At 34.1% G+C, this 15104-nt stretch overlaps 1 protein-coding gene across 1 annotated transcript; it reads left to right on the top strand.

Moving 5' to 3' along the window:
• The first annotated feature begins 8376 nt into the window (after positions 1-8376).
• LOC112024939 (sugar transport protein 13) lies at positions 8377-14584 on the top strand. Its single transcript, XM_024057593.2, has 5 exons — positions 8377-8648; positions 9550-9869; positions 11823-11947; positions 13075-13366; positions 13685-14584. Exons 1-5 carry the CDS (start codon positions 8516-8518, stop codon positions 14393-14395), a joined length of 1581 nt encoding a protein of 526 aa, XP_023913361.1. The 5' UTR covers positions 8377-8515; the 3' UTR covers positions 14396-14584.
• Positions 14585-15104: the final 520 nt, after the last annotated feature.

The raw sequence follows: 15104 nt of genomic DNA, 5'->3' as shown, positions 1-15104 counted from the left end.
AATTGGACAATGGCTAATATGGAATTAGATGGCAATCATGCACAAATAAAAAATACTGACATGAACAAACTTTTTGTCCGAGGAGGCAAATGTTCCTCCCCATTCCTCCCCCCTCTTCTTTCATTGTTCCTTTCTAGCTTTATACTCCTCTCTCCTTCCTTTCATCCACCCACGTGTAGATTTGGATTAATAGTTTTGATACTTGTCCCTTCAGCCCCTCTCTAAAGTCTTTGGGAGTAGTTGTAAGGCTATAAAGCATTGCTCAGTCAGCTGCAGAGCATTTAATGCTATGTTAGCAGCTTTTTCTTAGATATTTCATAACTCTCCTTTGTCATTTTCCTTCTTGATATTTATCCTCTATGGTAGAGTGGTTCGGAGCATTGCTCTTGATGGCAGACCATACCTTCTGACCTCTGCCTCGCCCAGCCGAGGAGGGATTCTTCCTCAGGGCACCCCCCTAGGTGGCTTTAATATGATTTTTCTCTTCACTCACTAACTCAGATCTTTATGAAAGTGTTTTACTCGTCCTCGGATTGTTTGCATCCTCGAGTTGGGCCCTTGGCCCAATATATACGCAAATCTGGGCTCCTAGGCCTTTGCCCCTTACAATAGCCCCTCGAGATTCTTCTTTTTTGACTCCTTGGGAAGATATGAGGATTTTGATATGATGATAATTCCTTTGCACCCATTTTTCATCACCTTTAACTGTACAGGTGTCTTTTTTACTGCCCAAAGCACACTCCTGACGCTTCGGTACGTTTGCGCCTTCATAAATTCTTACGGTTCCATGTTCCCTATGTTCTACGACGTGATGTAGATCCAATGGCTGAAGATTTTGTTGGAAATTAAGTGGAATTTTTCCTGCTTGTAACTTTCTCTTTGGATTTCGAGCGAGACAACTCCCGATGGACTTTGCTTTCTATATAAGGCACCCTTGGGGAATCATTCTTCTTCACTTTGCAAAGTTTTTTGGTTCTCCGGAAACTTAAAATGCTCAAACCTTTAGGGCTTCCAAAAGGATCCAACCAAGATGGTGATCAAGATCTAGGGGATGAGATGGTCGAGGATAAAGGCATGGGCAAGGAAACCAAGGATGCCTCCAAGGCCCAGGAGGATGTAGTCAAGGCGAAGGAAGCGGAGGCCAAAGATGTTCTTATTTGTCAATCGAGTAAGAAAGAAGACTCTCCTTTTCCTGTCAAGGCCCAAGGCAAGTGCAGATCGCATCAAATTTTTGGTGCGACAAAGTTTAGGTTTCACCTTGATAGCAAAACATCTTGTAGCTAGGAGAAAAAGGATAGATAGGTCTCTCATTTTTCAGCCTTGATAGCAGAACATCTTGTAGCTAGGAGAAAAAGGATCTCAACGAGTGATCTTCTCTTTTTCTTCATCGCCCTGGTCTTGCCCTTCTGTGATGGAAGTTTGCTACTATGTATAATGTATATTTCCTTTATTTAATAAAAATGGCAACATTTTTTGCATTTTTATTTTATTTTATGAATCTTTCTTTCCTTTGCAATAGTTGTTTCATGGACGTTGGTGTTGTTACTTTTCCCTCCAAAGGGACTTTAAACTGATTTCGTTGACAGTAACGAAACATTGTCACTCTAACTCTATCAATGCCAACAGTGATGCATTGCTGCTAGCTTAGATAAATTAACTGTGCGAAACTAATAAGGAAAATGACCATGTGCTTATACTGCAAATTATGCAACCAATGGATAATAATGAACCTAAAGCAAGTGATCCGAGGAGATGTATATAATCTGGGACTTTTTTTAATACCTAGTAAAAATAGAAAATGTCAAATCATCCAAGGCACGTGGTCCGAGGATTTGTACATAGCTTAGGTTTAGTTTAAGCAGTTTATAAAAGATATCATAATGTTTTAACTTCCCCTTAACATCTGGTCCAAGGACTTTATGCCTGACTAAGGTTTTGTTTTAACACTTTATTAAAAATATTAGTTTGTGTTAATTTCCTCATAGCATCTGGTCTGAGGACTCCAGGGATGACTATGGTTCTGTTTGAACACTTATAAAGATGTCATAATGTTAATTCCCCCAAGCATCTGGTCCGAGAACTTTAGGCATGACTTGGGTTCTGTTTGAATACTTAGAAAGATGTCATACTGTTAATTTCCCTCAAACATTTGGTCCGAGGACTTTAGGCATGACTTGGGTTTTGTTTGAACACTTAGAAAGATGTCATAGTGTTAATTTCCCTCAAGCATCTGGTTCGAGAACTTCAGGCATGACTTGGGTTCTGTTTGAACACTTATAAAATGTCATTGTGTTAATTTCTCACAAGCATCTGGTCCGAGAACTTCAGGCATGACTTGGGTTCTATTTGAACACTTAAAAAGATGTCGTAGTGCTAATTTCCCCTAGGCATCTGATCTAAGGACTTCAGGCATGACTTGGGTTCTGTTTGAACACTTAGAAAGATGTCGTAGTGTTAATTTCCCCCAAGATGTCGTAGTGTTAATTTCCCCCAAGCATCTAGTCTGAGGACTTCAGACATGACTTGGGTTCTGTTTGAACACTTAGAAAGATGTCATAGTGTTAATTTCCCCCAAGCATCTGGTTCGAGGACTTCAGGCATGACTTGGGTTCTGTTTGAACACTTAGAAAGATGTCGTAGTGTTAATTTCCCCCAAGCATTTGGTTTGAGGACTTCAAACATGACTTGGGTTCTATTTGAACACTTATAAAGATGTCCACTTATAAAGATGTCATAGTGTTAATTTCCCCCAAGCATCTGGTTCGAGGACTTCAGGTATGACTTGAGTTCTGTTTGAACATTTAGAAAGATGTCGTAGTGTTAATTTCCCCCAAGCATTTGGTCCGAGGACTTTAGGCATGACTTGGGTTCTGTTTGAACACTTATAAAGGTCATAGTATTAATTTCCTTCGAGCATCTGGTCTGAGGACTTCAGGCATAACTTGGGTTCTGTTTGAACACTTAGAAAGATGTTATAGTGTTAATTTTCCCCAAGCATCTGGTCCGAGGACTTCAGGCATGACTTGGGTTTTGTTTGAACACTTAGAAAGATGTCGTAGTGTTAATTTCCCCTAAACATATGGTTTGAGAACTTTAAGCATGACTTGGGTTCTGTTTGAAGACTTATAAAGATGTCGTAGTGTTAATTTCTCCCAAGCATTTGGTTCGAGGACTTCAGGCATGACTTGGGTTCTGTTTGAACACTTAGAAAGATGTCGTAGTGTTAATTTCCTCCAAGCATCTGGTCCAAGGACTTTAGGTATGACTTGGGTTCTGTTTGAACACTTATAAAGATGTCATAGTGTTAATTTCCCCCAAGCATCTGGTCCGAGGACTTCAAGCATGACTTGGGTTCTGTTTGAACACTTATAAAGATGTCGTACTATTAATTTTTCCCAAGCATCTAGTCCGAGGACTTCAGGCATGACTTGGGTTTTGTTTGAACACTTAGAAAGATCAGGAGAAACCAGCACTAGCCCCACTCTAGAGCCTCTTTGATTTGCGATTTTTCATCCATGCTTTATGTCGCTGCCACTTCCTCTGACGGAGGTTCAGCGAACTTGGCAACCAGGTTCGCGAGGACCTAGTCCTTGACAGAGGTACAAGGCGCGTACTTGACGTAGAAAGCACCTAAAACTGTGCCCCCTCAAGTAATCTTCCCCGTGTTCATTGAAGTTGACTCCTATCAGTATGAGCAGTATGCATACTTCCCTCATGGTCACCTCTTTGCTCAAGGCTGACAAAAGGATCGTCATGCTGGGATCCCAAAGACTCTGCCTGGCCGGTGTGAACCTGATCCTACCATAGTTAAGCGTTGCACTCACTATTACACAAGTTCTCTCCATAGACAACGCCAATTTTAAGGACCAGAATCGTGGCTCAGTCTCGAATGAATGGACTTAGGCTCAGAAGGCCTAAAACAATGAATTTGTAGAGAATTGGTCAAAGAACTAGGTCCTAGTGAATTGGACAACGGCTAATATGGAATTAGATAGTAATCATGTACAAATAAAGAATATTGACATGAACAAACTTTTTTTCTGAGGAGGCAAATTTTCCTCCCCATTCCTCCCCCTTCTTCTTTCATTGTTCCTTTCCAGCTTTACATTCCTCTCCCCTTCCTTTCATCCTCCCACGTGTAGATTTGGATTGATAGTTTTGATACTTGTCCCATTAGCCCCTCCCTAAAGTCTTTGGGAGTAGTTGTAAGGCTATAAAACATTACTTAGTTAGCTACAGAGCATTTAATGCTATGTTAGCAGCTTTTTCTTAGATATTTCCTAGCTCTCCTTTGTCCTTTTCCTTTTTGATACTTATCCTCTATGGTAGAGTGGTTTGGAGCATTGCTCTTGATAGTAGACCATACCTTCTGACCTCGGCCTCGCCTAGCCAAGGAGGGATTCTTCCTTGGGGCACCCCCCTGGGAGGCTTTAATAGGATTTTTCTCTTCACTCGCTAACTCAGATCTTTATGAAAGTGCTTTACTCGTCCTCGGATTGTTTGCATCCTCAGGTTGGGCTCTTGGCCCAATATATACGCAGATGTGGGCTCCTACGCCTTTCCCCCCTACAGATGGGATTATGAATTAGAAGATAACTTTATGCAATTATAGCATAAGGAAAAAGTTTGATAGATGGGATTATGGATTAGAAGATAACTTTATACAATTATAGCATAAGGAAAAAGTTTTGGATGTAAACTAGTTTGGAGTGATCTTGTTCCAATACATGATGTGGCAATTAAAAAGACTATTTATGTGTAGCTTTAGTCACATGACTTTTTTAATGAGTCATGTATCTTATTTTAATAATAAACATAGATAGTCTTATTATCGTGTGTTTTGGTTTGATTTATCTGTTGATTTTATTTGGTTATATACGACAGTTTCAAGTCTTACATATTTTTAAGAATAATTATACTTTTACTCAAGTTAAGCAAACAAGGATAAGGATTGGCTCCAAACTGGTTTGCACTATTTATGAGTATTATTTACATAAGTCGCATGACTCATTAAAAAAATCATATGACTAAAACTACTTATGAATAGTCTCTTTAATCGCCACATCATAGATTCAAGTAATATGGCTCCAAATTGTTTGAAACCAAAATTTTTACAACAAATAAATGCAAGAGCCTTTTAACTCAATTGAAACTTATTGGTATTTTCAATGAAATTATCCAAGATTCAAATTCCTCATTCCCGATTGTAGTATTGAATTATTAAGGAATAAAAAAGTTAAACAAATAAATATGTTGAATTTTAAATAAATTGATGAATAGACAGGTCTACTGAATGTAATAGTATTTAAATTTATTATAAAGTTTTCTGTGTATAATAACATGATATTATGGTTCAATTTTTTTACTCAAAAAGTCCATTCCAATAAGGCAAAACACACACACACACACACAAGGCAAAGGGATGGCAATGGTATATGATGATGATGATCACCAAATTAATTTTTTTTGAAAAAAAAATTAATAGTAATTGAGGAAGAAAGAAATTGAATTTAGATAATTGGTTTTAAATATTAGAAAGTAACAACTTAGCTACAACTTTGAAGCTTCTCAAAAAAGGATTTTTTTTTTTTTTAATGAAAATCTTATCTGGATGTCCATGTTTGAAATATGTAAGAATGTTAGTTATTGTGGGTTGGTGTAACTGATGAATCCAACTGCAAACCTTAAAAGCGTGTTGCTTTTTTTAGTGTTTATCCTTTTATCTACTCAGATCAGGGGAAACAAAAAAAGTCATATAATTTAATTACTACTGACAATGTTCTTAAACATTGCCACCGATTGGCATTGGTTGGGTTCCCATTTTTTCCTGAACAGACCATAATTGTCTTAATTTCCCTAGATTCCCTTATGAGAAACTGCACTTTTTTTAGTACTAGTTTTTCTTGCCATAAATTAATAACAGTGGGTAATTGGATATAGTTTTGTACACGTCATAAATCCTTTTGTGGTTGACTTTATTAGTTTGTTTCACACCTCCTTTCCAATAAATAACAATTATCTTCAACCGACATCAATTTTCCACAATTACGTTACGTACCATTAATTTAATCTAAAAAAGCCAGAATTTAGCAACACAATTTCGTAGCAGATTCCTCCAAAGTACATTTAAAACCACACTAAAAAGAAGTGGATAATGATCTCAATTATATACTCACCAACAAGAAAATTCTTCACAATTACAGAAATTACCTCCTTCTTCAATAAGATACAACCAGAAAATAAGAAGTTGTACCAAATCTTACTCCCAAATTTTATATTATTTTAATTTTTTTTTGGAGATATTTACAAGATACCATACTCTCAATAAATACAAAGAAAAAATAGCACTTCCCCCTTTTATCTATAAACTTATGAAGTGACTCACAATTTTCCCCTAAACTATAAAATCAAGCAATGTTCCTCCTTCACTGATGAAAATTAGCAAATACCCCCTTAATTTAGTTAAACTGTTAACCCATAATGAAATCTTTTGATGTTTATAGTATTTCACAATAAAAATTACTAAAATGCATTTGAGGCAAATTTAAATAACCTAGTAGTTAAAGGAGGGGAAAGTTCAAATGACTGAATAGGTAAAGGTAGAAAGTGTAATTTACCTTATTTTAATATGTTTAAATACCATAAGTTCTTCTTATAGAACTTCTTGTATTTACACACCCTGTTAGAATATTGCCACATCATATTTTCTTTAAATGAAATAATAAATGACTTCAAAAATAAACACAATCATAATAGTTACCTCTTAACAAGTATTACAGTTATCAACTTTCATATTTAGATAAAAAAGAATATTATAATATTCAACAAAAATATAATATTATATTCAACAAAGGTAAGCATGGCTTAAAAAGTAAAAAGCAAATGGTAAAGCATAAGTGCTATCTTAGATGTAACGCATTAAGTTTTTTAATCAAAATCAAACACATAGTTGCATTAATTTAATTATTTTTAGAAATAATAATATTGTTTGTATTATATTGGTGAATAAAACTAGGTGTTTAAATTTAATTATTAAAAAAAAAAAAAAAACCTAAAGTATTGCACCTTTCTTAATTACTTTTTCCTTAAAAAAAAAAAAAAAGATACCCTACTTAGGTTTTACTCTTCAACAAAAATATTTTATATGAAAGTTGGTAATCATGACACTTATTTATTATGATTATTTATTTATGAAGTTATTTATTACATCACTTAAAGAAAATAGGATGAGATAAGAAATGTAGAGTGCAAATATGGAAAGTTTTTATAAGAAATCCTTATTACTACTACATTTGATCAAATAATTGGTCTTGTTTAGTAAATTTAACTTTTTAAGGAAACATAATTTAATGCATTATTTATCAATTAAAAAAGTATAAATTTCCAAAATTATCCTCATTAATTTAAACATTAATGAAAGAATAATTTTGACTTTTTAAATTAAGTAAGAGTAATGCTACAGTCACAAACTATTTTATAATATTTTTAGATAAAGTTTAGCTACAAAATTAGTTGTAGCTTAAGGCTACAAACTTATTTAATAAAATAAATATTGCTACATATTGTTTTGGCTGTTCTTTACACTTTTAATACACGTCAAAATTTGTGTCAATCAAATATTATTTACCATATAATCTATAAGTTTATATTTTATGTATAATTTTAAATTACAAAAACTTGCAATTTAAACAATTTATTGATAACATAGTTATTGATTTTTAATTTTCTATAAATTTTGCAAGTATGGAGGATATAAGAAGAAGATGTAATCCAATAATGGATTTATCAAAATTCATTTCCAATAAAAAGATATTGAGTAAGTTTGTAACCTTAGGATACAACCAATTTTGTAGTTAAATTTTGTGCAATATTTTTACAAACTGTTGATGTAGCCAACTTTTTATTGATTTTTATCTAGGCTCACTATTAAAATTATTTTTTCATTTATCAATAAGTACTTACCGCATCAGTATTTTGTAAAATTAGAATACTTCATTTTAGGACATCCTAAAAATAGAATAAAGGATCAACAATTTAAAAACTAAAGTAGTAGTATTTAAACATATTAAAATTTTTTTTCTCTCAAAAAAAATTGGTGTATTATTATTTTTTTTTTTTTTGGGGATGAGAATTGGTGTATTATCCTTATAGTAAAAACATAATAGTGTATTATCCCCCAAAAAAAAAAAAAAAATCACGAAAATTAGTTAAGGGGGTTGAGTCGTTGACTAGTCAGCTCCAAGCCCCCAACTAAGAATATACTCACACATTGAAACTGCCACGTCGAAAGATCAAACGGTGGTGCCCACTAAATATTGAAGCATCATCCACTCTCTCTTCACTTTTTCCTCTATATAAAGAGCTACAAGCCCTGTCATTAACACACACATATAATCCATTTCGTATTTCACTCCATATTCCTAAACTCCAGTCTTCTTCTTCTTCTTTTCTCTAAACCTTTGTTTGGATTACTCCAAAACAAACCATTTGATATATAGCACAGACATACGCGACCATGGCCGGAGGATTCGGTCCAACAGGTGGTGGCGGCACGGAGTTTGAGGCCAAGATCACACCTATTGTCATCATTTCCTGCATAATGGCCGCCACCGGTGGTCTCATGTTTGGTTACGATGTTGGTGTTTCTGGTAATTATAATTACCTTTCCATTTATTACTATACCCCTTTTTTTTTTCTGAGTATTTAACTATATATTTTTTCCGTTCTTGCATAGTCCCATATATATAATATATAATATTAGGTCTTGTTGAATACGTGTTTTGGGAGATTAGAACTTTTTTTTTTTTCCTTCTTAAAATCTGGCTTTTTGAGAGACAAGAAATTGCTTTGCTCAGTGTTTCCAAGAACAAGCAAAGATACTTTCATGATGATCTATCAGTTACATGAGTAACCTACATACATATATTTATTTTTGTATGAAGAAAATAACTGATGAAAAACTTGTATTTGTTAATTTGTTGGCTTTTCTTTTAGAGATTACTTTAAGTAAACAATTCGTTCTTGTTTTGTATGAAAAATCATATATATGTTTTTAGTGAGAGTTTTTAGTTTAAAAATAAATTAAAAAACCTCCACTTTCTGTGGTGTGATCTCACTCAATTACATCACATTTAAGATCTGATAACTTTTTCTTTTTCCTTTTACATGAGAGTTTGGTGAGCTTATTAATTACCCAAAAAAGAAGAAAAAGAAAAATATTTTATCCATCTTTCGGGTTCTGAATCTGTGACTAAATACAGAAAGTGGGTGATGGAAAAGTAAAAGCTTTTCTCCCCGCCAAAGTGGAAAACAGAGCAATATTTTCTCAATAGGGAAAGAGGGTATTTTGGGAATTTCACGTAGTTATTCATCATGAAGGTCGTTGACCCATTTTGTTTGCTTTTCAATCTGAGCATAATGACCAATTGAATTTTGTTGTTACCAAAAGCCTGAAACCTGTGTACCATGTGCTCAATTTTCACGTTCTTCGTAAAATTACATGTATACCCTTCTCAATTATCACTAATTTTTATTGTTAATTTGATGTAGGTGGTGTTACTTCTATGCCTGACTTCTTGATAAAGTTTTTCCCAGCGGTTTATGAGAACACTCTGCATCCACAGGACAGTAATTACTGCAAATATGATAATCAAAATTTGCAATTGTTTACATCATCGTTGTACCTTGCTGGTTTAACGGCGACGTTTTTCGCGTCCTACACGACGCGAAAGCTCGGCCGTAGGATAACCATGTTGATTGCTGGGGTTTTCTTCTTAATTGGGACTGCTTTTAATGCTGCGGCCCAAGACCTTGCCATGCTCATTGTTGGTAGAATCCTGCTTGGTTGTGGAGTTGGTTTTGCTAATCAGGTTTGTTTGATAACCTATTTACCATGTTATATATAATAAAGTCATTTTAGGCTTTTTTTTTTTTTTTTTTTTTTTTTTTGAGAATCAAATGTTTGCTTTTTATTCAACTGGCTGGTAAATCAACTAATAACAGGCTTAATTACACTATTTTGATATATAAAGTATAGTATATAAGTCATTTTTGTCTTTGACATTTAAAGTGACTGTTTTTAATGTTCATCAAAAAAAAAAAGTGACTGTTTTTACCATAAACTTGCATGTCATCACTGCATTCGATACAGTAAAAATCAATTACTTTTATGATGTTCAGGTACAAAATTGATTTTTTAAAGCTTTTTTGGGAATTATAAACAATTATTTTAAGTTTATCGGAAACTAAATACGGTCACTTTAACTTCAAGGACTAAGAGACCGTTTGGGCAGCTCATTTATTTTTTGCGTTTGCGTTTTTTCCTTTTTTTTTTTTTTTTTTTTGCTTTCAGCCGTATAAATTTACCTTTTCAACTGTAAATGCACTGTAGACAGTACTGTGTAGCTACTGTTTAATGAACAGTAACCGCATTTGTTGACTTTTGTCCATAAACAGTATATTTGTGCACTGTTTACAGACCCACAATTTTCACTTTTCAGTAACTTTTTCATTAAAAATAGGTCCCACGATACTATTCACATATTTAAAAATTATTTTGCTACAGTGTTTTCAGTTTTCAGTTTTCAGCTGCATCCAAACGGGCCCTAAATCTTGAAATTTTTTAAATAAAAAAAAAATTATGCCAAGGCAAATAATATTCTTTAAATTGTATATATATGATGATGACATTTTTTTTTGTTGAGAATGATGATGACGATGACGACTACGACTACTTGGTAATATATAATAACTTTATGTGGGTGAGGCAGTTTTGGAAGTTAGGAGTCAAATACAGGCTTATTTAATACTGTTGTAGTCTTGTGTAATTCTTTTCTTTGAAGAAATATATACAAAAATTAAAAATTAAAAGAGAGAGAAGAAAAATAAAGTTACAATAGAAAAGGAGGGCCAATGCTTTGGTGGGGATAATTACCCACGAGCTGCCTCAACAACTGGATCAAACACATGCTCATGAGCAATAAGCTAGGAGCTACGAAAGTTACATGTTTTCTTTTTGCAAACACAAGTCATAATCATCCACAAGTTTTTCCAAATCTTTTTGGCTTTATATGTTACATATATATTATAGCACATGAGGTCAAGATAAAGACTTTGTGGTATCTTTTCTTGGCTTTTCCTTAAGAAACAATACATAATAAATACCATTTTCTTGGATTCATACTGAGAAAGCTAGCCGACTCCAAACAGAGACTAAACCCCAGTTTCTTTGTATCTTCCTTTTATGCTATAGAAATCAATTTTCTTTTGAAAAGTCCTTGTTTTTTATGTGAAATAACGTGACGTTTTGGACCCTTTTTTTCCTTCTAACTTTCTTGTCTTCGCTTGTGTTTGGCGTGTATTTTTTAATTCTCTAAATCTTATCTTTTGTGATTATTTGGACCTTAACTTCAACTGTCTACTTAGGCCGTAGCTGGGGCACGTAGAAAATCCTAAGTTGATTCTTTAGGTGACAAATTATATATATATATATATATATTATGAACTATGACAAATAATTGCTTTATTAGTAGTGCGATACCATTCTTAAAATTTGAAAATAAAATAAATAAAAATGCAAGTTTTCATGTATTCACAAACATGCTTGGACCACCAATATAATTTAATTGTTTTTGGTAGAAATTTTAATTGCCAGGAGGTAGAAGGAATCTAATTTTAGTAATGAAATTAAAAAATTCAAGTCGACCCTTAAATTATAATTAAAGGTCCAGGGCATGTGCAAGCTAAGAAGGGCCAGGTGAATTTGTCGAATTTCTTCATAAATTATTGCTCTAATAAGTTGCAATATTTTCAATGTGTGACAGGCAGTTCCAGTGTTTCTTTCTGAGATTGCACCAACAAGGATACGTGGAGGATTGAACATTTTATTTCAGCTCAATGTCACAATTGGCATTCTCTTTGCCAACCTTGTCAATTACGGCACTAACAAGTAAGTCTAATTCTCATTCATTATTATCTCAAAAAAAAAAAAAATCTCATTCATTAAAAAACAGAAAAATCTTGCCCCAGATTTTGACATTATATTATGCCTAGAGTGAAGCTATTATTGGTAGTAAAATAATAAGATTCCTTGACATATAAAAATTATGTTTAAACAACCAACTTTGGCCGTTGTTCAAATAATTTAGCCGTTAAAGAGTGTACACACTACACGTACCCCTTAGCTTAGATCACTTATCAATGGTCAATATTGAATAAAGGGCAATAATGCAATAAATCAATTCAAATTTGAAGGTTACTTTGACTTCTCTTCCTCGGTTAGCTCACCAAAACGATTCCTTGATTGAGATTTCAGCTGCAATATCTTATGGTCAATGAATGCACCACCCACATATCAAAAGACGTCGGTTTATTTTGAACCTAAAGGGCAAAGCTTGTATTTTGGATGAATTATAGAACTACATTATCTTGCCACTGATGATTGGTCACTACTTTTCCCCTAATTTCTTTCCTATCAGATTGTTTAATCCTCATTTTTTATGATGGTCAAGTTACTGAGCCATCAAACATTGTTGTAAGCACAAGTATCGTATTAATTAGACGTATCTACTCCCCATATAGTCAAATATACCATTAATTGACTTGTTAGACAAAATTATAGTGTAGGAATAGTTTCATTATTCTTGGTATACCGAAAAAGTATTATAATTTGAGTATGTGGCTAAACATTTATGGTAGTAAATTAGCTTTAAAATGATTACTAATGATAATTAAAAAAAAACCCTTAAAATGGCTTTAATTTGCATTTAGAAATGCTCGTTTTTGTAACACCTTATATCCCATACTCTATTCTCATTGCCGTGCGTTTACTTATGTGACAATTAGTCCATAACTTCCCAAATGGTCTCCTTTCAGAAGATGAATTTTTTATTTTTATTTTTAAATTTTGTATGTGCAATTTTTGTGCACAACAAATGAAATGGTTTTCTTTCAAAGGGAGACAGAACTGAACCCCTAATAATTTATATCAACATTTTTTATATGATGTTTTGCCTCCAAATGTTCTGGCTTTGTTTGTTGCCAACACTCATTTAATGTTTTTCCATGCAACTACAGAATCAAAGGGGGTTGGGGTTGGAGATTGTCACTGGGTCTGGCTGGCATTCCTGCATTACTCCTAACCTTGGGGGCTCTCTTCGTGGTAGATACTCCTAACAGTCTCATAGAACGTGGTCACTTGGATGAAGGAAAAGCTGTGCTTAAAAGAATCCGAGGCACTGACAACGTCGAACCTGAATACTTGGAGCTTGTTGAGGCAAGCCGTGTGGCTAAAGCAGTCAAGCACCCCTTCAGGAATCTCCTCCAGCGTAAAAATCGTCCCCAGCTTATCATTGCAGTAGCTTTGCAGGTCAGCTCCCATTTCTCACTTTAAATTATGTATTGTACATGTATATTTAATTTCAAGTAGAACTACGGTACAGTTCCTTAAATGTCATACTAAAATTTTCTCAATTAAAGTCAATTGCATGATTGCATTGACCAATTCTCCCAAGTATTCAATCATGTGGTTCATAAGTTCATTGGTTACTGTAATCATGTGATTGATTTTAACCGTAGAACCTAATTTACAGTATCTAAGAAAAACTATACTTAAATTACGTTGCAACATGAATTATATTTATGTGTCCTACTAATGTTCTCTTATTTGAATGTTTAATTGCAACAGGTCTTCCAGCAATTCACTGGTATCAACGCAATCATGTTTTATGCTCCAGTGCTATTCAACACTCTTGGATTTGGTGGTGATGCATCCCTATACTCAGCTGTGATAACAGGAGCTGTTAATGTCCTCTCCACCATTGTGTCTATCTACTCAGTGGACAAAGTGGGGCGTCGAATGCTCTTATTGGAAGCTGGTGTCCAAATGTTCCTTTCTCAAGTGGTGATAGCAATCATTCTAGGAATTAAGGTTAAGGACCATTCTGAAGACCTTGGCAAAGGTTATGCAATCCTTGTTGTTGTTCTGGTGTGCACATTTGTATCATCTTTTGCATGGTCTTGGGGACCTCTAGGGTGGCTCATCCCTAGTGAGACATTCCCACTAGAGACTCGTTCTGCAGGACAGAGTGTGACTGTGTGTGTCAACTTGGTCTTCACATTTGTTATAGCACAAGCTTTCCTCTCAATGCTCTGCCATTTCAAGTTTGGCATCTTTTTGTTCTTCTCTGGCTGGGTTCTCATCATGTCAGTCTTTGTTCTATTTCTGCTCCCGGAGACAAAGAATATCCCAATTGAAGAGATGACTGAGAGAGTGTGGAAAAGGCACTGGTTATGGAAGAGATTTATGGATGACGATTATGACAATGTTGGAGCAGTTACCAATGGTGAAAAGAAAAATGGGGTCTATAATGGATTTGATCCTTCTTCTCAGCTATAAGTATATTTGGAAATTCCATTACTAGAACGTAGACAATGGCAATATATTATTTTCTACTCTTACTTTTTGCTATGGTTTTAGACGCTTTAGGAATGTATTCCTTTCTCTATGGTTTTTATAATCCTTGTATCAAATATGCTTTTAAGATTCTTTTTCTACAAAAAAAAAAATTGATTATTGGTTTTTTCATAGTTTCTTCTTCAACTTGTGATTCCTAACTCCTAAGCTTTTTAGAAGCAATAAGATGTGCAATTACTAAATCACATATGTGAATTCAAATCTAACATTTAGTTCAAAATTTAAAGACCATTTATATGTCTAACAAGTAAAAGAACTACCACCAGCACTAGCAGTATCAATATTGCAATATAAAATGAAGAGCTGATATTCAATATGGTAACGAGATTTGATACGCAAGTCCATGTAACTTCCAATAGATGAGTGTATTGAGCAAGTTTATACTTCTCCCTTGTTAAAGCAATTCAGCTCAACCAAAATGAAATTTTAGTGGTAGGCAATGTCATCATGGCATTGCCAATAACTTTCTATTGAAGAAGAATGCACACCCCACCACACCAATACCCCCAAACATTCTTTGCTTTCAAGACCTTCAACCATGGTCCTAAAAAAATACAAAATGACGATGCAAACAGCACGAGTGCTTAAAGACAACTACAATAATGCCAAATATGGATACTTCATTCTCATT

This window comes from Quercus suber, unplaced genomic scaffold (assembly GCF_002906115.3).
Source record: "Quercus suber isolate HL8 unplaced genomic scaffold, Cork oak 2.0 scaffold_354, whole genome shotgun sequence".
In the NCBI taxonomy this organism is placed as follows: domain Eukaryota; kingdom Viridiplantae; phylum Streptophyta; class Magnoliopsida; order Fagales; family Fagaceae; genus Quercus; species Quercus suber.
Note: the sequence above shows the minus strand (reverse complement) of the source record. Positions and strands in the feature narration are given on the sequence as shown.